This window comes from Athalia rosae, chromosome 6 (genome assembly GCF_917208135.1).
Source record: "Athalia rosae chromosome 6, iyAthRosa1.1, whole genome shotgun sequence".
Classification (NCBI taxonomy): Eukaryota; Metazoa; Arthropoda; class Insecta; order Hymenoptera; family Athaliidae; genus Athalia; species Athalia rosae.
In genome coordinates, this window is record NC_064031.1 from 16,494,990 (window position 1) to 16,521,481 (window position 26,492).

Consider the following 26,492-nt stretch of genomic DNA (forward strand, 5'->3'; position numbering starts at 1 on the left):
CGATCACCATAATTCACGGTGAAACAATCGCAAGAAATTCGCTTGCTTTCTGTCTACGACACCGCCCCATCGCGTGATCTTTCGATTCAATGAACCGGGTTTATAAATTCTTTCAGCAAACAACAGCGATTCGTGTGCCGAAGTATAATCACGTCTGATTGAATTATTAGACGAATTCAATCGCGAGATACAAATCTCCGAACGAAAATTCCCATTCCACGCAACGAGATTTCACCGTAGGGTCGAAACCCGTCGGCGCTTCACAGTTCGACCCAAAGATACAGGGTGTGTTTGTTTCCGGTCCGGTGGACAGTAAGCTGGGAACACGGTTCCTCGGTTGGAGTGAATTGTTTTTTTCTTCGATCGGTGAAAGTCAGGGAGTAAATCCCGCGCACGTGTGACGTATTTGAAAAACGTCGTGAAATTCTCTCGGGGACACACGTATAGACCGCGGAGTACGTGCTCGGAAATCGAGCACCGGAAATCGTGAGCTGGGACATACGATCCGACTAATCGTAGATTAAAGCTTGCGCGGAGCGGAAATATCCGTGGAATCGTCGCCGCCCTGCAGATTTAAGCGAATTTAAAACTGCGAATAGAATTCCGGTACCTTTGGCGCAGTCTGTCGCTAAGCAAGGATTCGGACGCCGAAGGCTGTAAATCCTCGAAGCAAAGCCTCGGTATTATACGGCTGAATTTCGACGCTCCGAAAAATTCGAGACACATGCAGTCTTACTACGGATACTTCTTGTACCTCGACAGATCGAGCGTCCTTCTCGAACATAGGGTGATCCACCGTTTCTACCAATTTTATATACCGTTTATCCTCATTCGTCCGATGCTCCGGAAGATCGTAAATCGCAAGAACGAATGAACTCGGCTATCTCGCGACGTCTGTTCACGTTTCACCGAGGTTTTGCATTGCGGAAATAAAACAGCGAGTAACGGCAGTGGCGTCATTTATTCTCATTTGGTTTCAGGATTCATGTTAGCCGTGTACATTTCACATTCATGAACAAATCCTCACGAAACTAGGAGTATCGTTCTTTTTCCACTTCGATCCTCTTCGCCACATCAAAAATTTTGCAACGAAATTCACAAGCCTGTACGGTAAACTCTTCAATGGAGGGAAAAGGTACCTGTTTCCATTCACGAATCGGTTGTAAAAGAGAAGCGAAAAATTGTTGATATCCTGTCGCAGAGTAGGTCGAAACGTCGGATCCGCGAATCGGTAAAACAGGCCGTAAGCGGCCTGGCAAATCTCGCGGTTTGTGGCTGACTAGACCGCCGGTTTGACTACTTGTCCCCGCGTTCGCGTCGTACCCGGCTACGAAACAAGATTATCCGGTTGTGCCGGCAGTATTACGCGCGGCATCATAACGTATGCAGGTGCAAAGTTTGTTCTTCCGCAAATAAATCTTCGGTGAAAGGTACGAGCTTTCCTTAATTGGAACATCTGCACGATATTCCGTTCGTTTCAGGCGCTCCAGAACTGGGGAATGTGACGCACGAAAGAAAAAAGAGAAAAATGATCCAAAGGGAAGAACCGCGGGAGATAGGACTTGGAAAATCTTTATTGCCTTTAGTTGGGTATACGTATATACAAATATACTGCGGTATTTTTTTTTTGTCGGAACTACACTTCAGAAGTTGGTTCGTTTTACAATTTTGCCTCTCGCGCGTTACAGGACCTCTCCGAATAAGTAAGCTTATTTGCCAAAAAGGTTCGCAAAAAGCGAGCCGACACGGTGAAATGGCAGGTAATTCGAGACCCTTTTACTTACCAGCGAAGCGGTTTCCTGACTCGCTGACATAGAGAGACAGCGGAAAGAGCCAGAAGTGGTATCGTTTCGCCTTGGTACCGAGAAGACGAAATAAGTAATCCAAACATCTCGAAGTCAGCCGCAAACCGTGAACCCCGAACTTTGTCTCGCACTTTAATACCCAATCTCACCTACACCATCTTCCGAAGCGTATTTCTAGTTTAATAGAATCTGTCCCGTGTGGTCTAGACAGTGATGACCATAATTATACCTGTACAAAGTTTTCAAGGTTATCGGCGAAACTATCCCCATTCGATGCGCGTTAGACCGTTGCCTCCAACGATACAAAAGTAAACCGACGCCGCGGTTACTAATATCCCTTAACGCCTAGACGTTAACGATTAATTATTAGTTATACTAATCCTGATGACAGACTTCGGGATCCACCAGGGATATGATCGAGCCAGAGGATTCTACGAGATAGCATGATCGTAAATTTTCATCATTTAATATTTTTACCATTTTTAATGATCAACGAATCATTTTCACGGACAACCGAGTCAGGGTGATATCTGATCTCGTTTGAATGTTCTTTCGATTCAGCCTTCCCCTTCTTATTTAATTCCTCCTTAGCATAATCCTCGCATTTGGTAAATGAGCCGGAATCTCAAATACCGTCTATTGCCCAAACTTTATGCTCGCTACTGCGGAAAACTGTTCCACTTAAGTGAGTGTATTAGTTATTCAACCTTTCACAAATGAACGGTGGAGCAAAACTGAAGAAAATCATATTTCGACAGATTATTGAACAATAGTGGTGAGATAAAAATGAATCGATTCACGTCACCTTCGTCAATTAAAAAAAAAAAAAAAAAAAAAGTAAAAATCGGATACGTTCGTCGTGTGCAATAATTTTCTGAAAACGATAACTCATGAAATAACAAATTGTTATCGCGTTGCCAACTATGTTTGGCATAAAGTGCGAGATACGTCATCGTTCGTAACTCATGGATAACCGATATTCTCGGATATTAAAAAATACCCTCTGATTCAATGTGGACAATACCCCAGCTGCTACCCCCCCTTGTGATAGTTCAGATTTTTATTACCGACTATAAAATCGCACAGAGGTCAAGACAGGAGAGAAAAAAAATTGAAAAAATTTATAATCAGGAAGAAAAAAAAGATTAAAAATCGCAATACGCGTTAGGCCTCTCATTTCATGCAGTTGAAAATTATTCTCGATTACTAAAATAATTCCTCTATATTCACCAAGGTGTATGGTGAATTAAACGGCTCGTAACATTTACTTCGCATTGTTCACAGCTCGTTACGTAAAGAGCTGCTTCATCGTAATTCTCGCTAATGAATTTGAAATTTTTTAAATTAACCCCCAACCGGAGATACATTACGCGGAAAATTTCATCGTCGTAATTATTTCGAGTTATTTCTGCTTTATGTGTAATGAGGATATTTAATGAACGAAAATTAATTTCTACAAGGTCACCGTCTCGAAACCACCACCAAAAAATTAATATTTTATTTCTCGATGTTACGCAGAACATGTGAATTATTAATTCGAGTGTAACAAATCGCTGATTGTGAGCGAAAATTTGGTATTGTAGGTAGAATTTCGTCGGTTGGTTAAAAATAAAAAAATCAATATGACATCGGTTCAATTCAGACTCATTGACGCGTGGGTAATCCAAATGAATCTGTGTAATATTATTCGATAACTTTCGAGGAAAAACATTTTTATGTTAAATTATGATAATATTTGAGAAATTGGAGGGGAAGTAGGTGTAAGTTCGAGGTGAACTTAGCGCCCGTGAGTTCGTAAAATTCTGAAAATATTCTTTACAAGCCGTTGATATATGCTTTTAGTTGGGCAGTTTTCATCTCACTTTCTCATATTATAGTCCAACGTAATTCTGAAATTGTTCCCGCTGTACGTACTACCTCATATTTTCGCACTATAAATTTTCGAACACTGCATTATTAGGACCCATTAATAATTTCCTAATGACAAATTTCCCGAGGTTTTGCTTTTCAATTATTTACACGGAAGAGAAAGTTCTAAGGTACGTTATTACCTTGATGGGGATAGGCATCGGCCACTGTATGATTAGTCGATCCCAAAATTACGAGGAGAAACGTCAAACTTGAAACTTTCATCAGAGTCGAATAAAAATTTAAGTAACAATCGTACGCGACGTCAAAAATATATCGAAAGCTCAGAGGGTGTTGGCCTATAAGTCGGCAAATATTGTAACGCGCAAAAACGCAAAGCTTTTCGCAAGTTCCGCCTCCTTGAAGCTTCGCTCAAAACTTGGGGTTAAAATAAGCTCGGTCTTGATCAAGCTCTAGGGGTATTAAAAAAAAAAAAAAAAAAGAAATAAAGTAAATAATGAGATTTTTTAGCTGTTGAGTTCGACGATTCAGTGTCGAGTGGGTGACAAAGACACTTTAAGATCCTAAATGGAAACGACGGTCACTCTACCGTCGCTGGAGTCGTGATTCAAGGCTTGTGAAATTGTTCCTGGATCGCCTGGAGGGATTTCAGTTTCGTCTCGGGGACGAAGAGGGTGATGAACATCGCCGAGAAGACAGTGATTCCTGCGAATCCCCAAAACGAAGCTTGGATTCCCCAGGCGTCGGCGACCACTTGGTAGAGCTTTGCAACGGCGATTTCACACACGGCGCCCAAAGTTGCGGTCGTCATACCCGCCGCTGCTTTTACATTGTACGCGAAAAGCTCAGAAAGCATAACGAACACGAGCGTACCCAAGCCAATCGAATAGGTGATTATATATCCAACCATGCTGGCCAGGACGAGCCATGAAATCGAATCAACGTTTATCCCCGCGACGTCTAATTGGAAATAGAGAGCCACTCCTGGAGGGGGGGAAAAAAAATTAATTAACATCGCAGGACTCGCTAGTTTCAGAGAATATTCAACGCGTTGATGTTTGATTTGAAATTACGTCGACGCTATGGGTTGAAATTGTTTTCTAAACCGCTGCTCGGTTGCTCGTAATTTCCGACGAAATGATCGAGATGCTCGAAATGGTACGCGCGCGGTAGGTACACGGCATCCCGGTGGACGACGATTTCAGTTATTTGCGGAGTGTTATTGGCTCTAACGTCCATGACACCTTAGGTGTACATGCACACATCTGCTGACGTTGGCACGTGATATCGGGGGAATCGTCGCCGCTACGTATCTAACGATGTGACTAGTTTGCGCCGAGCGACGATTGAAGTTCTGTTTGCCGAGACGAATTTGACGCGCACCGCGAATTCCTTACCTCCCAAAAACACGATCGATCCGAAAGTGGAACCCAGTAGCAACGGTTTCCTTCCCGTCAAATCTACAGTGAATACGCACAGTATCCCACTCAGGACCTGTACCAGGCCGACAATGATAACGTCGATGCTCGGGTCCAAATTTGATCCGGCTGCCCGGAAGATCAGACCATTGTACGCGAGGACCGCTCCTATGCCGCTCGCCTGCTGGGCTATGACTACACCCACGATGATAGCCAGTGCCTGTAACAGACGATCGATGACTCGATTCGCGAGTGCGAGAAATGATTTACCGGGTAGTCGGACGAACCTTACGATTTCCCGCCACCGTCAGCAGATCCCTGAACGTTCCCGCGTTTTGCCGGTCGAATTCTATGCTCCTTTCGATCTTCGCTATCTCACCGCTAACGTCTTTCGTCCCTCTAAGCCACCGCAAGCTTTCCGTCGCACGTTCCGTTCGCTTTTTCATCATCAAAAAATACGGCGACTCCGGCATCCAGACGAATATCGAGGAAAAGCAGATCGGCAACGCTATCCCTAGCCCTGCGAGACCCATCCTATTCACCCAAGGCCCTACGCAATAGGTTAACAAAATTCCAGCGTTCATCATTTGACTTACCACCGCTCCTACGGCTCCTCGGATATCGTCGTTAATTATCTCCCCTAAATACATCGGTAGCACTATGTACGTCATGCCGCTACCGACGCCGGCGATACACCTTCGAAGAAATAAAGAACTTTACCAACGACGATCCCTTCCGATCGATCGAAGAAGATGCTTCCTCTTTTTTTATGCCTTTCGTATTTCCCGCATCGAAAGATATCTGCCTGGAGGAAATCGAGCGATCTGCGTAATCGGCAAAACGGGACTTGTCGAGGGTTCCGTCTGTCGCGGCTAAAGATAACGGTATCGCCTCTCAAGGTAGCGGGCATATATCACTCGAGCCCGGCTCCATGAGCAAACATTTTCCGCGTGCGTAGTTTTTGATTATAAAATTGGGCTACCTCGCGATGATGAACCACCAGTAACTTCGCGCTGCGGCGAGTAGAATCCCAGCTACGGTGTGGGGAACGGCGGTCATTAGAAGTGACCATTTCCTACCCAGGGTATCCACGAGCAAAGCGGCTATCAGTGGTCCAAACATGGTGCCGACGACGAAAAAACTGACCACCCACGAGCCCTCGTCCGACGTTAAAAAAATGTCAGAGTCGTTTGCCTGGAGTTTTGGGAGAGATGGCGATGACCAGCCGTAATGGTAGCCTGTACTGCCCATCGCCATGGTAGCTGAAAAGGATTTATTTTCCCAAAATTCGAAAATTGCTAACGTCATCCGATACGCGCTAGCTGCTGACTCATCGTACGTTCGCGAGACACTTTTATCAAATTGATCGTTGAGCTTTCTCACCTGACAACCCAGCCATTACTTGGGTTCTGACCTGCGGCTTTTCCATGCTTCGATTCGGACCTTACTCGTATAACGCTCGCAAACGACTGCTGATAACTCGTTCAGGTGAGAAGTGAACTTGAGCTTATTATCTTAGAGCTAAGTTACACATCTTCTTTATTGCATTGGCCGGGATTTGAGATATGTAGATTAAAGTTTGCGATAGCGGTATCTTACTGATTATTTCACTTTGTGATATCAAGTATAATAATGCGAGTTATTCGTCGCTATAGCGACGCGCGTGTCGGACTGACGCTGTTTGAAAAGAAACAGGGAGACTTGAACCGAAGTGAAAAATCGAGTTCGATCCTCGAAATTCTGCGGGGCTGGTTGGAATTAAAGAACTGAACTTATTGCTATGGTGCAGAATGTACCTAGGATTCTAACTTCGAAAGCGTTTTTGACGATATTTTTAAGGTTGATAACAGCCCATAATGCGAAATAAAATACGTTGCAATCGCTGTGAGGATGCGATCAAACAGGTGGTACGAAGTGCCGCTATTAATAAAATTGCGGGTATTAAGTTGCCAAGCGACGTTTAATTCGTTGCATTTATTGAGGTAATAAAAATAAAATTCAAGTGTTTGTTGAGTGTCCGCATCGTAGCTTGGAATAATCGAACCTTTCTAATCTTCCGCAATCGAGTAAAAATAGTTACAAAAAAAAATTATCAACGGGACTGAAAAATACTTGTCAGAATGGCTGGTAACTTGAAAAGGTTTACAATTCATCGCCGCACAATTTAGATTCCGAAACGAATTCGCTGCAGAGCTGTTAATGGAAATTGTACAGGACTTTGAAATGAAGATGTAAATTCCGTTTATTTATTTAAATTCCCCGATATTCTTTCCCATCTTATACACAACGCGCGGCCAAACAGTTATTCCCTTAATTCGCGCTTCTGGAAAATTCATCCGAGAATTAGAAGATCGTCCGCCGCAGGCTCCACAGCTACAAACAGAGAAGGCAAGGATAAAAAATGAACCCGCGAACCTGCCACGAGCTTTTTGGCATTCTCCCAGTAGCACATTCGTTCGTAGTCGGGTTTGAAAAAAAAAAAAGGAAAAGAAATTCGTGAAAGACGTGGGCGTGAGATCTTCCTTTTCGAGTTTATACAGCTAGAGTAGACTTCTGATTTTGGGTAAACCGAAATAAAATCAATTCCAGATTCAGCTATAAGTCTAAACGCCCTCTTTTACCCCGGAAACAGGTTACGTGATCTATTTTGCATCGAAAATAGTTTATCCTTTTCTTCTTTCTGATATTCATTTTTTGCTTCTCAAGATTTTTAGACAGACGCCCGTCTCGCGTGTACCCATACACTCGCTTCGATTACCGGTGACGTCAGTTTTTCCAGAGACCCTGTCATATTTTACGTACATTTATGAAGTATGAATCAATTGCCCGAATGAAAAGATTCATCCGCGGTGGTTGTGTAGTTCGCAAACACCTGCGAAGCTCACGCGTTTCAATACCCTGAAACCCCAAAGCCACCCCGATGATCAATGAGGCTCGAATCCGGCCCATTATACTATCCGGGTTAACTTGCCATTCTGACATTGATGGCCCGTGAATTTTCATAAACATCTGCAAGGCCGTTGCGCGGAAAATTGAAATTCGTGAATCCTTTCGAAGTCACCCGTTGAATCATCCGATAAATCAACGTCGTTGTTGCAGCGATCACATTTGCGACGATAAAAATAAAATCCGAATAAAATAACTTCTTCCTACGAATGTCGAACAAAATCTTATCCCCGCAGGGATAAAACAGGAAACAATATGACGATGTCGCGTGAACTGTCGCGTATGTTCGGTAAACATTTTGGTACCATTAATCATGAGGATTTTCGAAAAATCGATTATCTTTCGAAGCAGGACAAGACGGTTATGAAACGTGAGTGGATCAGTGGAGGTCTTCCGTTTGTTTCTTTTTTCCTTTTTTTGACGGAAGAGAGAAATTACAAACGTCCACTTTTGATTCGACGTCCGTATTCACTGGACCGTGAACTATTAACCAAAGAAATTAACGAGAGCCATTGTGAATCTGGAGGGCCATATTGTCTACTAACAATACATGGAAAATTTATTCCACGTCATAATATACCCATACACACTCAACTGTGGTATGTAATATCAGTCTCCTATTTCCTTATGTAAATGTAATTAAACTTACCGGACCCATGTAATAATCAAGGCCACATAATTTGAATTCTTTCACGGTGCAAAAATTGGGATGGCCATATTTTCATTTGAATGACATCTGAAAATGCGCATTCTCGAACCGATCGATTTTCTCATTACTCTTCCTTTTTTTTACTCGAACCTCTGGGATTATTTTTTTTCTATCGCAACACCGAGATTCTCGCGAGTTTTACACGTCTTTCGTGAAAAAGAAATTTCTGCTCCTTGGCGTGGTAATCGTTTGGCATCACCTTCGGTCGCAAAAGTTTCAATCCTCCCGAAGTCAGTGATATATTATATCGTGAGAAAGGAGAGTAAGTAATTCCGAGCGAGATTCAAGGGCAAAAGTTGCACCGGAGAATCGATACGCCTTATAAACAGTGACGATCGAAGTTTGAAAAGCAGGGAAAGAAGGATACTCTTAATCACCGTCAATCTAATTAATTAAACCGCCTATTTAGACGAAAGTATACAAGTTGCTGCGAGAGTCAAGCAAGCTTACCATCGCTCCGTAATAGGGGAGGCAGGTTTTTTGTTCCCCGTTAATTTATGCGTTTGTTTATTTCAACTTTTTAACATGGCTTTTTTTCACGACGCGGCAGTCTGTCCATTTTCTGTGGAATAAATTAAATCCATTAACGCGAGAAATTAGACGAAGTGGAACATTCAAAGGAAATTATATTACGCCACCAGATGAATTCCAGACTCTGGAGTTAGATTTGTTGTGCGATAACGCTAATGAGATTACAGTTGTTCTCGTGGTTGTTTTGTTCTTTGTACAAGCTAGACATAGTTACAGAAAGTCTAAGATCATACTGCTTTCATCTGTCGAAAACTAATAGTTTTTATATTCAAGGAGATCACGCTTCGCCGGAAAGACGAATAGCGGGGTCAGTTTGGAAGTCGTTTGCCACTCGAGAGATGTTGCATGGAATCGAACGGATCTCATTATTTATTCCGATCACTCGCCTCTCGATTAACCCGAGCACTATCGAAGCTGAGAAATCTTAGGGCGAAGGAAAACGCGCCCCTAATTACCGACTAAAGAGGTATAACTTTGTTTCGATCGACCCGGATGATGGATTTTTTGTCGGCGCGACAGAAAAACGCGACTGCACCATGTTTCATTCACTTTTGATCGTATAAATTTCAATGGATATTCACGCACTAATTAACAGTCAAACTTTACAGCAGTCTGGCCACTGTGTGAAATTCGCAGACGATGAAAATATATAAGAACTCGTATTTTCATCCCCAACTTTTGCTGCACGGTAGATCCATGGTTTTTAATCTCAAGGGGCAATCGGGCATCATTCCTGCGAAGAAAAAAAAAAACAATTCGCGTCATTATTCACCGCGACTGCACTCGAGTGATTATTTTGCCAGGGTGCAGCGAGTGGTAATTTTCTTCCGTCAATTATATTGCGGTTTTTTAGATTCTCCATGGAAATGGAAAAATGAAAAAGAAAATAAAAAAAAATTTAACACGGCTTCTTCTCCGCGAGTAAAGTTTCCAGTAAAGTTGAAGCAATTTTGCATAATCTTTCGAGAAAATAAACTATGTACAAACTTTATTAGCCCGGAATAAGTTGCGTGTATATTTCAGTGCGAATGAAGTTCGTTAATTTAAAATACGTGAATTATTTTTTAATCAAGCTTGGAATAACTGAACGAATCGTTTGAATTCTCCTCATCGTAGAACGTCAGATTTTTAACGAGTTTTCGAAATACAGTTCTACACATTTATAGTTGCCGACTGTCCTGACTGATTAAAATTCGGACGAAATCTTTGCCTGAAAAGTGGTTTTTGTTCGAGATCTATTTTTTCTTTCTATTCAAAACTACGACTACACTTTAATTCCTGTAGATATACGAATCCGATCCGAACAAAAGAACAAATTAACGTCCCGGTTTGTGTATTTGTATTTTGGAAAATTCAATATATTTCAAACATTCAATTTTTATTTACTCGTTTTGATAGTTTGTTTGTTTCCCGTGTGTGCAGTGTGGACATTGCAAAATTTTTGCGCGTCGCCGAAACGGAGGAAATTTTTTCAGTTCAAAAACGTGTACGATTCGCGGAGAAAATGGTACTCCTGAAAATGAATTCGAAAAGCGAGTCATACTTTTTTTAGATACCGCGTGTGTATTACATACCGGGTGTAATAATCGTAGGAAATGTTGATCGGCAGTTGATTGAATGAGAAAAACTAAGGAAAGCGAGGGGATTCGATGAAATTTATTTCTTTCATGTGTCCCCGATGGGAAAAACAGCGAGCAACCCACTCACTTCATGAATGCAAATGAAAACTTCACTCTAAACAATGAGCTAGGAATCGGATAAAGATTCCCCAGCGATAGGGCACCTATATAGTCTCACAGTTTCTACCGAAAGCACAGACATTCGATTGTACGACGCGGTAAAACAACACAGAGAAAATCGGCTCATTCGAATGAAAATCCCATACGCCCTACTGTCCTACAGAGATACGATTCAAACCTCTATCGAGAATTTCTATACAAGGAAACGTTATTCTGTTCAGAGACTTGGAATGAAGTAAGCCCAAGGAACGTGAAATTGCCCGGTTATCGATGATCGCGGAACGAAGGAGCCCCCCGAAAACAAATATGATATTATGTCTATAAGGCTGATACGAGCTATCCGGTTACACCGAAAATATCATTTCGCCCTGTTCAAATGAAATATCCAAATCTCAATCTTCTACCCAGTTTTACAAAGAAGATCATTTCCTCTTCGCAACCGTCAGCAAATTTTGGTTGCTTCGATTAGACCAATTTCTATATAACCAACCGCGATACCGAACGAAACAGAGCTAATGATAAGATAAGAAAGTCACGAGGGAGCGGAATCGAAGATAAACTTTTGGACAAGATTCATCGGAACACGAATCAATTCGGTCGGCTGGGACTAAAATTCAATTGCCGAAGAGGGTCACTCTCACCCACCCCGAACTCTGGGGTGAGACACAATTTATAGAGGGTATAACAATTGTGCTATACCCGGAAGATAAGTTCAAGGAACAATAGCTCAGATGCCGATTGAAAGCCATATCGGGGTGTCTACACTAGGGTGGGTTGAACAAAATTTTTTTGTTTTTATCTTCTTAGCATAGGGGCAGAATTTGTACCTTATAAAAAAAGAAAATTTTTCAAATCTGGGAAACATTTTTTACTTGATATTTCGAGGTAGCCCACTCGTTCTTTGAATGCGTCAAAATATTCTAATTTCTCTTTCTCAGTCTACGAGGGAGCCCGAGCTTTGCTGGAGTCAGGTAGCCAGCAGAGTAGCGTTTTGTTGTGAAACGTCACCTTGGAGGCTGAGCAGAGGTGACGCCCCACAACAAACCGCGTGCCCCTGGCTACCTGACTCCAGATAAGCTCGGGCTCCCTCGTAGACCGAGAAATTCGAATATTTCGACCCATGCATGGATTGCGACGAATCAAAATGGGTCTGCGACTGAAACCAATCGATATGTCTTAATTTTTCTGCTCTCAACAGCGAATAATTGATGATCACTCGATCGATTTTTGAGCAAAAAATAAATCATTGTTTTAATTGAGTTTAATATGCTTTTCTTACGTATTTTGACCTCAGGAATCCGAATCCGAAAGAAAAATTGGTCCATCTCTAAAATTGACCGAGTTATCCCCAATTTTCAGCTTTTTGGGGTCAAAAATAGAAAATTGATTTTTCAGTCTATCTTAATGTAATTTGAGCTCAGGAATCCAAATCCGGAAGAAAAATTGATCTATCTGCAAAAATGACCGAGTTATCCTCATTTTTTCGCATTTTTTGGCATAAATTTGAGGATATCTCGAAGGGAAAAAATCGTAGCTCAATTTGGACAACGGATTCGTGTTCCTGAGGTCAAAATACATAAGAAAAGTGCCATACGATCAATTTTAAAAAATAAAAATTTTTGGCCAAAATTTGAAAAAATCGTAAGGGGTACCCCTTGGAAAAATCTCAAATTTTGGCCGAAAATTTTTATTTTTTAAAATTGATCGTATGGCACTTTTCTTATGTATTTTGACCCCAGGAACACGAATCCGTTGTCCAAATTGAGCTACGATTTTTTCCCTTCGAGATATCAGCAAATTTGTACCAAAAATCGCATAAAAATGGGGATAACTCGGTTATTTTTGCAGATAGATTAATTCTTCTTTCGGATTCGGATTCCTGAGCTCAAATTACATCAAGATAGATTAAAAAATCAATTTTTTACTTTTGACCCCAAAAAGCTGAAAATTGGCGATAACTCGGTCAATTTTAGAGATAGATCAATTTTCCTTTCAGATTCGGATTCCTGAGGTCAAAATACGTCGGAAAAGCATATTAGACCCAATTAAAACAATGATTTATTTTTTGCTCAAAAATCGAATTTTTTTTACTTCTCCAAGAGTAATCTCACGTATATCCAACTTCGAAATCCAAATCTTAAAGCCAAAATCATCTACTCATGTGATCGATCGAGTAATCAGTAGGTGGACAAATTTTTTCTGCTGGAAGTACCCCACTTGATTAATTATTTGTTCAAAAAACGAGTGGGATACTTCAAAATGGCCGGAAATATTTCAGTCATGAAAAAAGCATCGAGAGAATTGGACGAAGAATCACCCAGAGTAATTTTGGTGCCAAGAATTCAATCTGCTTATAGGTTTATTATTCTCAAGAAGGGGATCCGAAAAACGATCGTGCGGGGTAAAATTCAGAAGGCTTTGATCTTCGCACCGCCGGAAATATTGGGTAACCAGCTGGTGTAGAACTTTTCAAAGTAGCTAGTGCATGTCACGGATGATAAAAATCACATTAAAACGTTGATCCGAAGACGATTTCATGGGTAGGAATAAGTTTCTGTCCGACCATCTTTTCTCTTACGTCACGTTCGATTTCGCGGTCATCATTTTTCGACCACCCTCAATCCCGCAACTTTCGAATGAGACCTTTTTTCTGTTCATCATTTTTTTTCGCCCACTTTTCCTTTTCCTCTTTTCAAGCCCGGAAGGATAAGTTTGTAACACTGTGAGAATACCAGCCCGTAAATACACAGACATACCTACCCTACGGTATAATGCAATACGTGACAAGCCTAAGCAAATTCCATTTGTCAACCGCTGGGTATAGCGTAGCGTGCAGACATTGCAAAATCGATTAGATTACCGCGGGAATATCTGAGTGTGAAAAGGCACGGTTGGTATCGGTATCCGACGAGTGTTATCCGGGTGATTGAAAAAGAGACCTTCGACTTACCACGACGATGCATTCGTAAAATTCACTTAAGATTTTGAATTCACGTGTCCGTCAGTCCGGGAGAGATGTAAAATATAAATTCCGTAGAATTTAGTAGTTTCTGTCTAGACCTATAAAGAATAAATAAACCCCCCGATCGAATGCATAAATTTATTCAAGCTTAACACCCGCGTTTTTGAGCACAAAATATCGGTTTGAAAGGTGAGTTACCTCGTTCAGTGAATTGATGAGTATTATCATCAATCGATTAGAACTTTTTGAGTAAACGGGGCTATACGTATGATGATTATCTTTTCTTCCAAACGGAGAACGTCTGTTCCTCTTTCTTGTGGTTTTGTTTAATAAAAGTCCGTAGATCTTGGTCACGGAAATTTCTTTGTTACAATTGATTATCATCTGGAGCGGCGTTCTTTCAAGAATCCGCGCGATTGTATTCCACCCTCGCAGTTTCGCGTTTTGCCAACTTGAGAAGTTTGCAAAAATTTCTTCCTATCTTTTGTTATACTCCTATACAGGAACGAAAGGGGATGAATTGAATGAAAAGTCAAGTTTTGTCTACACGCGGAACGATATAAAATTCATCCGAAGAGAAGATAGCTTGATTAGATCGAGCAGTCGGGAAAATGAGAGAGAGAAAAAAAAAGACGTAAATTCCCGGAGGAAAAGAGCTGGCTATCTCGAAATGGTCCATTGTAGGCTCGGCACAGGCGTCGTGATACTTTCGAAAATTGCCGAGGATCGATTCAATGGCTCTGGATGTTCGGACATTTGGGATCAGGCGGAATGTCAGGAAATGCTCGCGGACAGCCGGCGGCTGGCGTGGAATCAACTTTTTTGCCGTTCGAACGCTAGTAGCGTGTGTCGAAATGCGACGCGCGTCTGGACGCTGCGATTTTGCGATGGCGATAATGATGATGATGATTACGGGGTAATTATGGTCACGACGAGTATCATCTTCCGATGGTGGAGAATCACTCGCGAATCACAGCGGCTTTCATTGCAAAATTGTTTACCCCAACTATCGAAGGGGTTGCCATGACCCCGTATGACATTCACTTTCAGTTTCTGGTCTCATAATTGCCGTGTTGATGTTCGAACAGCGAGAGAGTTCGGGGTATCGTTAGACACGACGCGAAGGGAAGCCAACGAACGGGATGAATCGGAGAAAATTAGGTTCAAGTTCTACATGTACCTATGGTAGACAGGTATACCTACGTATGTAAATACTGCTTCGCACTACTCGTATATCCCGAACTATATTATACCTACCCTTGAACTACACTCGTAGATATCGTCGCTAAGAACACCGAAATTATTATTCTGGGTACAACCATCGAGCAGCTGTATAGCACACCCTTCAAACTAACGCGGGTTGGCTCAAGTTTCGTCAAATCCTCCGAAGCTAGCGAGACGTGGTTGAGACACCGGCTAGAATACCAGAAAACCATCGGCGCGCCGACAGAAAAACGGTTCAAAATCATCGACTTCTTGAAATTATGATGTCTTCGACAAACTGTCAACAATCATCGTTGACTCGTACAGTAAAGTTTTCAAAGTCAATAACGGTATCGGATCCACCGATTCGAAGATGGTTGAAAAATTATCGTACGTGAGAAAATATTTCTTTTGCCTTTCAATATTTCTTTTCTCTTTTTCTCCCCAGTAACAGGAAATCGTTGTAGCTTCCCCATGTAAAATGGATCGATTGAAGTATTTTTTTTCGGCGAAGAAAAGAAAAGGGGTAGGTATTAGAAAAGGAAAAGATAAAAACGGACGAATAAATGGATCACGTAGTTCGCGTATCGTACCTGCGTAATATCTACCAGCGCCTACGCACTTCGCATGATTTATATTTTCACCTGTGTACTACAAGAGCGGAATTGCCAAATGGATTTCCGACGTGCGCTATGAAATGTCGTAACAAAATCCCGCGGATTCCACCTATCGCGGACAGTACGCGCAGCTGTGCCGCGGATATAATTCCTCTAATCTGGTCTTAATCAAAATCCACTCACCTCGAGCACAAATTAAGTCCTGATCACATTTGTACAATTACAGTTAATGCGGTATAGATTATTTGGTACCAAAGTTTTGATGGTCAAAAGTCACGCTATTTCATATCGAAATTTCTACGAACCCACCTCGCAATGTCCGTACATAGGTATACGTATCGAACGGTAGCTCGGCAATTATGGATTCTACCGGTACCTCTTCACCCCACGCTTTTCTGTATCTACGATGAAACTAATGCGCAATAATTATCATACAGCGGTGTAGTGTTCGCTAATTGGCAGCCAACGGATGCGACATGGTGTAATATTATTGCAAAAGTAACTCACACGCAAAGCAGAAAATCGTTGTAGGGGGGTAAAAAAATGTAGAGAAAACTATCGAGATGCGACAACTTCTATCTTACAACCGATCCTTTCGATTTTCAGTTTCAGATTTTTCGAAGTGAAAATGAAAATATAAATCTCAAAAAATATCGATACCCCATACCATAAATAATAAGAACTGAAAGCGGGAGAGGATTTATCGAAAAGCAATATTCTTCTTCTATCTTACTTCCCTTTTCATCGCGGTATGTCCATAGGGTACCATCCTTTTTTAGATCCTGCATAGATGTGATACACATAGGCCCTTTATTTTCCTCGCCATCAATATTCAGACGTGAGTTTATGCTGTGAGAACGAGAGCGAGTATATCTTTGCCCGCGGCTACACAAATGCAAGTGTATGAAAAATCTTCTGAAAGAGAGAAAATAGGTGTGCGCTACTCGCAAATTTTCACCCTTTTACCGCGTGAATCCTGTCCCATTTTTTCCCAAAAGTGGGTGGATCTGAACGTCCTGAAGACCATGAGTATTGAAAAATACATGTACAGCGTACACGCGTTTTATACACATTTACATGGCGTATACAATCTAAAAAATAATATGCCCGCGAACCCTAATCTCGCTCTTCCCTCTCCTATCCCGGAAGTTGTTTATAGTCACGGGGTTTCTTGTAATTACGCACTAGCTACTTTTTCCTCTTCTTCGTTACAACGCGCCCGGACGGAAGATACCCGGAAATAATTTATTTACAGCACAGTACTGTGCCGGAATAAATGTAAATTATTATATTACTTGAATCGTTGTTACTTTGGAGGAAAAAATGAAAACTCACCGATCAAAACGCGCGACTGTGCGTATCTGCTTCTGCAGGATACAATCAACGCGACATAAATTCCCGGGTATAACAACATGTAAAAGTGAAAGCGCGAGGGCCAATAATGGAATATCCGTGTATATCAAAAGCACCGATCACATCCCATGGAAGGAATGATATTTGTATCGTATTTGTGAATCTCCCGTAGTGACCGTAATATTAATGCGACCAATTCCCCTGAAGATAAGCCGCGGAACTAACGTACGTACATGTCGAATACACCGTCCGTGATTTTGATGAACGATCGTTATCCGTGTGTCTGAATTTTCCGTGGTCGCGTAACAATGTTCAAATACATCCCCTCGAACGCCTGTATCTGCGAACCGACTTGTGCAACATAAAAATTCGATCGATCGTCAGCGGAAACAAAAAATTCATGGAGATAAAAATACGGGATGAATAAAGCGAAGGAGGATTCATTGCGATCGAATTATATGCAGCTTATCGAGTGCGAGTCTTTCAAACCCGATTCCCTTTCATCTGAATTTTTACCAAGTCAAACTTTCGTGTGGTATTTGGGATCAGCGATATCACTGAGATAATTAATTATATTATCAGCATTTATTTTTTTTTTCGTACACTGGTTTCGATCAAAATATAACACTGCCGCTACAACGGAGGAGTTGGGCGGAAAATTTATGGGTGCAATTATATTCCGGACCGCATAGATATAGAAATCCAATTACGCCACACTGTTCTTTTTGCCCCTATTATACGTGTAAGACATCGGAAATATTTTTCACATTTTTCTGCTTCTGGTTTTTTTTTAGATTGCTCCGTAACAGGCGATACTTTTACGATTCGATGATTTCGGTGGGAATTTCAACGGGGATTCGGTCGTAAGAGCCACACTGATTCGTTCGAAACGACGAGTTTAATCTACCGTGAGATATTCTCATATAATGAATGAATAACCGTTTCGATATTCGAGAAAACATAATGCTGAAATTATGAGCTTGATCCTCGCGATTTATATCCGTCTTCAACCCGTATTACGTGCGCTTTTTCTTCTCCTCTCTTGATACGTACGTTCTGGATTAAGAACTTTTCTTTTTCTTAAATCTCATGATCTCTTGCCATCGGAGATGCATGGTTCTCGGGAGAGAGATGGGTTATTATCGGGCTGTGATACCTAGTTTTATATTGAAAGCTCTCGATTGGAGTCCCACGCGATAGACACTGCATGCGCTTGCATGCCGATCAGGACCTTAGTGATTCTACGTGAGGCGATTTTTTTTTTTTTTACATTTTCATCGTTCAAAAACCATTACCGATCGATCACCATTACGATAACTATTTGAATAAATGAATAATGAAGAAAAATTTAAAATGCATCGCCTTTTCCGATTTTTTTCAATAGCATTCGAAGCGAAGGGTTGAAAATGCAATTTCTCCAGTATAGCTGGAAAAGTGTCCACAGGTGACATCTGGAAGTGATCGGAATTAAAGTAAGAGCTGCGCAGTTCTACTTTGATACGGGCATTTCCGTTTTCTCATAATCTAGTACGCGGGCAAAGGGTGAGGAAAAGTTTGAGAGACAGTTTTCATGGATTCATCGTGAACTGGTGCGAGTTAAATTGATATCATTGATGGAAATAAGATGCACAATATTTCTCACCAAGTACGATCCACATGACGATGGTGTTACCGCCGATGGCAACGAGTAACATAGCGGCAAAAATAAGTGCCCATGATAACTTTTCCCACCATTGTAGATCGAAGGGTTTTTGTTGGCCGGGAAATAGACAAACGGATAACTGATCCCTTAGTATTTCCCGACTAACCGAACCGGAAAGGGCTTCTTCGAGAGCGTTCAAAAGTTCGCTCCTATTCATGTCACGCACAATAGATAAATCCTGCTGAAGCACAAGAGCACTGCAATTGTACAGTCTTTGACTATCCACACTATTCATGATGCGGTATTGATTTATTTTCCTATTACTTCACCGCACTAGTCGTACGTGACGATTCGAATCTTCTTCTTTTTTCACTCTTCTTTTAACCACCGGGTACTTTTTCTACCCCTCTACACCAGTAATGAGTAATTTTCGAGAAAAAGCTCGTCACTTTCTTCACCGCTACTAAATTGAATCACAAACATTTCTCGTCACGATTAAAATTTTCTTCTTACAATCGATCGATGAAGTTGATCGTGTATTCTCATTTGAATGATCATCGACGAAACTTTATTGGGATTGTCAAGGTTTTCGCGAAAATTTTTATCGGTCATCATATTAATTACTTATGAGAAGAATTGCATGTACACGGTTCAAAATGATCGCCAAAGTTTTACCGCATAAATTTTAACAGGACGAACAGCAAAATGAAACTGAAAGTTTTTCGGTATATTTATTCAACGATGTTGAAAAGGCCGCAAGTTATTTATTGCGGACAGGGTTGATCGGGTTAAATTATTCCTATAAACAGACTCTTTGATATCGCCCCTTCTGATACATCGTAAGGGATGAACATATTTTCCTTGTAAGGGCAGACTACCGCCCTCCAGAGTAGCGCCGAAGACACTGAAGCCTCCGAACAACTTTACTCGGAGTTGCGTGCGCAACGAAAACATGCGGCTATCATACCGTTGACTCGTACTACTTGCCAATTATATTTGAGGTCCATGAATGAATATACAGATCGTATTCGCGCCCTGATAGGATTTACGATAACTTGTCGTCGAGAGGCAGGAACCAGAGCAAGAGAAGGGCGTAACCCACAAAATAGTAAAATCCCCCTGGGCTCACTGTCCTTCGTACAGTGAATTATAGAATTCGATTTTGATGGAACTTGATTTGCGACTGGAATTTCTTGAGTCGTTTCTATGATGAAGTTCGAAAGCTCTACCGAAGCCCTGAAAAATGGAATTTACAAACCCCCTACTCGTGACACGGGGACTCGAATAATTAAAATTCTTTTTTTCACTCTACGATCTAGATGTTGGAAAATTAATGACAAAATTGGTATACCTTCGGAAAGAGTACAAGGCTGTTTTTTATCAGTCCACGCTAACCGTACCTACAATCAGACCCGACGCAAACCAAAGTTTGTCCGACTATCTGACATGAAAAAATGATTGAAAAAAAGTTATGTTATACTAATGTGGTTATAATTGCCTTGTCCATATACCTTTTTAACATAGATTCTTGCTTCGTTCGTACATATGATGGAACTTATTTGCTCACATTTACACATTTGTTTTTCCAACTTTTGACATTAGTCTAGTTTTCATGCGAATTCAGGGGAATTCCATGCGAATCAATGAATAATTTTTTCACTTGCTTATATAATTTTTAATTGAAATAAAATACGTCCAATTTTTTTTTTTACCATTATAACATTAAAGTACGCGTTACGGTTCTCCCTATCTCACCCTATGTTCGACAAAATTATCGACATCACCCGAGTGCTTGTTAAATTTTATTAGAAAAATTATTAAACGTCTCCCGAATCAGTTGAATATAGAAGAAAAAAAAATAAAATAAGATGGCCAAAAAAAACGATGAACCAAAACTAAAAAGCTTGTCTAATTGGCAACGGATTCCCGTGTGATAGAAGTGATCCTATACAAGTATGTATAATTCTGCGGAATTACCTCGCGTAATTATTTCATTACGATCATGAAACACTAATTTAATCTGTCTGTGGCACGCTACAAACTGACTCTGAATTAACTTGATATATAAACGTTTTTTTGAGGCAAAATGTGAAGTTGTTGCAAAATTGATTTCAGGACGCGTTTCGTACGTATACTCGCACAAAGAACACGAATACGTCGAATTGATTGAGCTACGCATCAATTCCATCGAGATATACTTGATTTTTCACTTTTTTTTGGAGAACATCGTGAAATCTTGGAAAATATTACCGACTCACTGACTCGAAAGGTATTCAACGCACAAAAAATACAAAAAACGCCAAAGTTATCTAGCACGTTCATGATTTAGCTGCGATCCTTGACTGAAAAAACAAATCCTCAGTCAACGCTGTGATGGAGAACTTCAAAGGCATAAAAGATCCTTCCTCATTTTCTGCAACTGCGTGAAGCTTCGGTAAGGCATGATATAAGAAGTTTGATATTACATCATACTTTATTTTGTTCACCTGATTTTTGAAGATCTTGGAAAATACAATTACGGCGAAAAAATTCGATCAAAACGGGTGAGATGGCTTCAACCTAAATTCGGCGTGTTTCAAGCGAAAGAAAATGAGTGTGCGCTTGATCGCACTATTTAAAAAACGATTTGTAATGCTCGAAACCTCGAGGTAAATAACATCCGAACGTATTTATCGAATCTGAGAGATCTTCAATCGGACGAATTGGAAAACAAGAGAATTACCTTAGGCTCTGAGAAACTAGGATTGGTTTTCCGTGTATCTTTTATTTGATTCCCTATGGGCGAAGCAGGATTTTCCATCACCACAAATTAATTCCTCTTTCCCGCTAATGCACAAAAGTATTAGTAAAACAAAAGTAGAAAAACTATAAAGTTGACGTGGGGTTTCAACCTTCGTATAAGCAAAGTCGTAATACAACGGGGAATAACTTTCATGGTATTACGGGATCTGATACGATAAACTGGAAGAATTGTTTCAACAATAAGACCGACAAATACTATGGACGACGCTACGGCCCAGCTGACAGTTTATATTTTGTATATTTGACTGCAAAATGAGCTTAGGGAATTATAAAAGGGTTGCAGAGGAGTAAATTGCCATGACCGCGACCTCTGACTTTCACCTGACCTCACTTTTGTTTCATTAGGTACTTTATTTTCAGCGTATTATTGCTACATGCCTGCAGGCTGGCTCTGTGTCTTCGAAATATACCAACTTACGCGATAACTAAAAATCAAGTGGGCGTAAAATACTGAAAAGCGTGACGAGGCCGCCTTCATTCTCTAAAGGATTAACGAAAATAATTTTGGGGGTATGCACATTTCTAACAGATCAAAGATTCGCACGCAATATTTTTACCGAATTCCAGTTGCTCGCCATATCTTCCAAGTAGTCTTTCCATTCCCCTTTCAAGTTACTTGATCGTGCTTTGGAAGCTTCATCGTGGATGCGAATATCCGAGAATCCAACAAGGTGATGACCTTTCAAAAAAAAAGTTCTTCGAATCTTTCTAGCAAAAAAGGACTTAGGAAATAAATTAACAAGGACGGATATTAGTGACGCGTTTTGAATTTCAATCCCAACTCGCTAAAAGTGTTGTGACTTCAATCCAGTTATAAAAAAGACAGCTCGCATCGTCCAGTTTTTGTGCGGCGTTGATGTAACCGAATACGGGAACAAGGACCCATTAGGATATGTTTCTGAAGCCCAGATTCAGCATGAAAGCTCAACTGTATAAATATGATTTAAATTACCATTTTCCCTCACCTATACCACTTTTGCATCACCTTTCATAGCCGAGCTATACAAGAACATTATCGATCGAAACCAACGAAAGTCTGCGGGTCGTCGTCGTTATTTTTACTTTACAACGAAAGGATTAATGCCGTTTATCTGATCGCTGAAAGCTTGGGGAAAATGGGTGATTAAAAACGAATGGATTTAGTTCGAAGCATAACAAATGTGAAAGATAAAATATCAATAAAAACGCAAATCGTACAACCAGAAAATTTTGGGGTGATCCCCAAAGAGGGGGCAATTAAAGGTCAAATAGTTGTCCCCTTGCTTTGTATTCCAGTACATCGAATCGATAGCCATTTTCATGCCGTGATTAATAACGGTTGTTAACGATTATTCTCACGTGTAATATGTGCTTCTAAAACTCGCTCCTGCAACATATTATAACACTTGCGCTTCATTGTCAACAATCAGCAAGTCATCCGGTCAATGTTCACGGTTTCGCGTGAAGCTCGGGAAAGCTCTACATGCACAGAGTTATGAACTTGAGGCGTGAAAAGATTTTCAGCATACCAGGCGTAATACGATGGTAAAAACCACCCCGAAACGAGCCATCGTGAGAACAATTATCATGCACTTGCCATGGAGTCTTGTAGAGGCAAATGCATTTTAAAAATAAACTCGAAGTAGTTTTTGAAATTTTCCGAGAGTCAAAATAGGATAAAAACAAATAAACGTATACATTTACAAATTCAGAATAAAGCACATTATATTTCAAGTGTATACCTTTTATCCAGGGCACGCGGCATTATGGGTCCCTCGGTAAGGTGTATAGAATTGGAGGACTGTAGCATCTTTGAAACCGATGCCATATAACGGCATATATTTTTGATGGCTTTTGATCATGGAGGTTCCAACCGACACAAAGAAGGTATCTACTTAAAGCTGTCTTTTGAAAAAAGTAGGGATAGAAAAAAAAATTCTGTACGACTTTACATGAATTTTTATTTTGACTTTGATCTCTGTAGAGATATTTAAAAAAAAAAAAAAAAAATCGAACAATTTTATACAAGCCTCTCCATAAAATCTGAAGAAAAAAAATTCAAATGAATCATTAGAACCCTGATGACAATAACACATTTCGGTATTCGACCCTATATCCTCAGAATCTAAGCGTGAGAATATAAAGTTGTATGAGCTTTTTGCCACCCTCGTGAAGAATCGTAGGTCATTAAAAGTAACGAAGAAATACCGCCCTTTGTACATGAGAGCGTAGTTTGTTTGCCTATAAAAATACCGTGTAAGATATCCGTAAGTTATCAGAAAGATACTAGAAGGCTGCGAAGTTCTATTTCAAAGGTCGGATAAGCTCTGAAGCTGTGGAAAAAGAACGGTTTGGGTTTGAGTGGAACAAAAAAAAAAGAGAAAGCTTGAGGAAGAAATACGCAGAAAAGGAAAACAAACCAGACAAATATCAGGATACGTTGTATGTACCCCTATGTCGTGAAAAGTAATCCTCGGTTCGCGGTTTGTCTTCATATATTTCGGACAGAGATCAAAGAAACGTGTCCGTTCGCCTTCACCCCACCATTTCTGTTCCAGCGAAGTCGCTGTAGGGTTTATTGCTCGTTTGAATTCTCTCGTGATGGAACTCCAAATGCTTAATTGTTCGTAGCTTCTCCCATATGAGGTGTAGTGAAAGACGTATCCTTCGCCCGAAGTCATAAAAATTAAGGCACCATTCAATGATGGTGGTGCGCGATAATTATACGCGTGTGAGTAATATCCATTCGGTAATACGTCTATCGAGGCAGTTAAGAGTTGCGTTATTTGAAACATGCCTAAGAGTAGAAACTAACTTAGGTTTACACGTAATTTCAATTTAAACATATGTATAATGCGATTTATTTCTTCCCCATTGAGAAATCTTCGTCCTAGATAATTTTGACATTGTTATACCTACTCAAGTAATGAAATTCGAAGGATAATCGACATATTACCGATGATATCAAACAGCAATATATTTTCGAATTCTTTTTTAATAGAATAGATTGAGCATTTTTTTTATTTCACATAGTATTTCAGTTTGTCAATTATTTCGATCGAGATGAATTACTTCGGCATTTACTTCTTACGTGAATAAGTCGATTTCGTGAACATTGCATTTCGAAGTACAGCCCATGAAATCTTCGAAGATAAAATCAACCATTCGTAATAAATTGCGAAATATGAAACCCATAAGCCGCGAAACCGCAAACCGTGAGCAGCAACCTGCAAGCTTCAAGCTCCAATCTATAAGCCAAGACTCATAAATCAGACCATCCGTCAGTGGTCATAAATTGAACACGAGCCCGCAAAAATTGTGGCCAAATTTAATGAATTTCAATCGTTCGTCAATCTTATTTCTTGCGGGTGATAGTTGTCCCGAATAAAAATTGGAACACCGCTAATCGAAATATCGTAGAGATACGAAAATATTAGACCCTGACATGAGTCGACATTCCAAAATATCATAACTCTGCGTGAAATATAGTTTTCAGGGGGATGGAAAATAATGGATCGGACAGAAATTAAAGTGGATATTTACTGGATTTATTAACAAGCGACCCACTGGCGCAAATACTTAATATAATGTACTACAAAATCGATAGATAATTAGATTAAAAATCTTCAACAGTAAATTTATTCTACCCCAGTTGAGTAGGCTCGACTTCTTTACTGTCCGCGGGTTCTTGCGTTGTCTGCTGAAGTAAGTTGTTCTGAAACCAGGACGGCCTCTTCTTGGGCAACTCAACAATGCGCTTGTTCTGTTAAAAAATTGGAACAAGCCATAAAAGTTTACACTTATAATCACAAACGTGTTGGGTAAGTGGTAACAAATGCCACCTGTTGTTATACCTTCCAATATTCTTTCATTTTTTCGCTATTTTCTCCGTCGTACACAACAACAACGTCCTTATCAACAGGACTCAAATCCAGACTAGCCTGAATAGCATCCTGCATTTCCTGTGTCTCCAGTTTCACTTTGGTGTAACAATAGACTGAAATAATTGATAATTGAGTTTTAAATAAATAGTTAAGCTTTGCTAACAGGGACCACAGTGAAACCGAATCAAATTTAATTATAATGTGAGCATTCTCACCGCAAAGGATACCAGCTTCATAATGGTTTCCACAGGAATTACACACCAACAGATTGGTTTTGAGTTTCAATGGTTTCCAGTGATATTTTGGATCTCCAAATTTTCTTTTCAATCTTTTTTCAACCGTTCGTCTAGATTTCGGAACAGCCCAAAACAAACCATCACCAATGAGATTTTCTAAAGAGAACGGATTAGATGGGGGTGTTGATTGATCCCGGGTTGGGTAATTTGTTAATTCAACGATGCATAATGCTTCTGAAAGTAATTATAAAGTACAAATATTATCATTAGTGTATACCAAACATTAGTATTAATTGATCACGAAGCTTATGGGCAATGAAGAAAAAATTCTAGTACATCCTTCAATACGACAGAGCTCTTAGGTTAGAAATGTTGAAACTTGAATTAAACTTTACCTAGATCATTTTGGGACACAAGTTAAATATATTTCTTATTATTTTACCTGGTGGAAATCTGCGACTAATAATATTTTCAATCAGAATTTCGAATCGCTGTAGAGCATAACCGATACGATTTATTAGGCTAGACGCCATGATTCGTACTATCGGATGTAGCTGCTCCGAAATTCGGCTGCTTACTGAACTTATGCCTCTGTAGTATCGAGAGATCTCTCATTTCTCTTAGTTGTTGCATCGTTGTTCCCTCTGTTGTTCACACGTCGAAATTCATCCCTTAAAGATCCGATAGTGTGGGGTGTTGCCGATAGATAGCGCGACTGGTATATATCAGTGAGGGGTAGCACGAGAAAAAGCGGCATCGGACGCTGGTTTAAACATTAACAGCGATTGGACTGGTGC

The 26,492-nt window shown here is 40.4% G+C and overlaps 3 protein-coding genes across 5 annotated transcripts in view; all 3 read right to left on the reverse strand.

Moving 5' to 3' along the window:
• Positions 1 to 19,867, reverse strand: part of LOC105688560 (tachykinin-like peptides receptor 86C) — a 64,288-nt gene extending 44,421 nt beyond the window's left edge. The window contains exon 1 of one of the 2 annotated variants that reach the window (XM_048656410.1): positions 18,795 to 19,867. In XM_048656410.1, the coding sequence (XP_048512367.1) occupies positions 18,795 to 19,089 (295 nt within the window). In that variant the 5' untranslated portion in view covers positions 19,090 to 19,867. The remainder of the gene's footprint in view (positions 1 to 18,794) is intronic. The other variant, XM_048656409.1, reaches the window with a different exon arrangement.
• Positions 1,557 to 6,634, reverse strand: LOC112694962 (facilitated trehalose transporter Tret1-like). The gene is made up of 5 exons (XM_025746629.2): positions 6,476 to 6,634; positions 6,075 to 6,354; positions 5,380 to 5,788; positions 5,072 to 5,312; positions 1,557 to 4,658 (listed from the first exon to the last, which is right to left on the reverse strand). Exons 1-5 carry the CDS (start codon positions 6,519 to 6,521, stop codon positions 4,282 to 4,284), a joined length of 1,353 nt encoding a protein of 450 aa, XP_025602414.2. The 5' UTR covers positions 6,522 to 6,634; the 3' UTR covers positions 1,557 to 4,281.
• Positions 19,868 to 25,101: 5,234 nt separating the features above from the next.
• On the reverse strand, positions 25,102 to 26,296 carry LOC105688617 (39S ribosomal protein L32, mitochondrial). 2 transcript variants are annotated; one of them, XM_012405064.3, is made up of 4 exons: positions 26,138 to 26,296; positions 25,675 to 25,929; positions 25,430 to 25,572; positions 25,102 to 25,338 (listed from the first exon to the last, which is right to left on the reverse strand). In XM_012405064.3, exons 1-4 carry the CDS (start codon positions 26,226 to 26,228, stop codon positions 25,219 to 25,221), a joined length of 609 nt encoding a protein of 202 aa, XP_012260487.1. In that variant the 5' UTR covers positions 26,229 to 26,296; the 3' UTR covers positions 25,102 to 25,218. The 2 variants fall into 2 exon arrangements, with proteins under 2 accessions (XP_012260487.1, XP_048512587.1); XM_048656630.1 differs by having other exon boundaries at positions 25,675 to 25,926; positions 26,138 to 26,268.
• Positions 26,297 to 26,492: the final 196 nt, after the last annotated feature.

Excerpts from the sequence above, each read along its gene's own strand:
- LOC112694962 (XM_025746629.2), bottom strand. The coding sequence starts at position 6,521 with ATGGAAAAGCCGCAGGTCAGAACCCAAGTAATGGCTGGGTTGTCAG. Across the intron at positions 6,355-6,475 it reads AGTAATGGCTGGGTTGTCAG|CTACCATGGCGATGGGCAGT; the intron begins GTGAGAAAGCTC and ends AATCCTTTTCAG. Across the intron at positions 4,659-5,071 it reads ATCGATCGTGTTTTTGGGAG|GAGTGGCTCTCTATTTCCAA; the intron begins GTAAGGAATTCG and ends CCCCCCCTCCAG.
- LOC105688617 (XM_012405064.3), bottom strand. The coding sequence starts at position 26,228 with ATGGCGTCTAGCCTAATAAATCGTATCGGTTATGCTCTACAGCGATTC. Across the intron at positions 25,573-25,674 it reads TGAAGCTGGTATCCTTTGCG|TCTATTGTTACACCAAAGTG; the intron begins GTGAGAATGCTC and ends CAATTATTTCAG. Across the intron at positions 25,339-25,429 it reads AAATGAAAGAATATTGGAAG|AACAAGCGCATTGTTGAGTT; the intron begins GTATAACAACAG and ends ATTTTTTAACAG.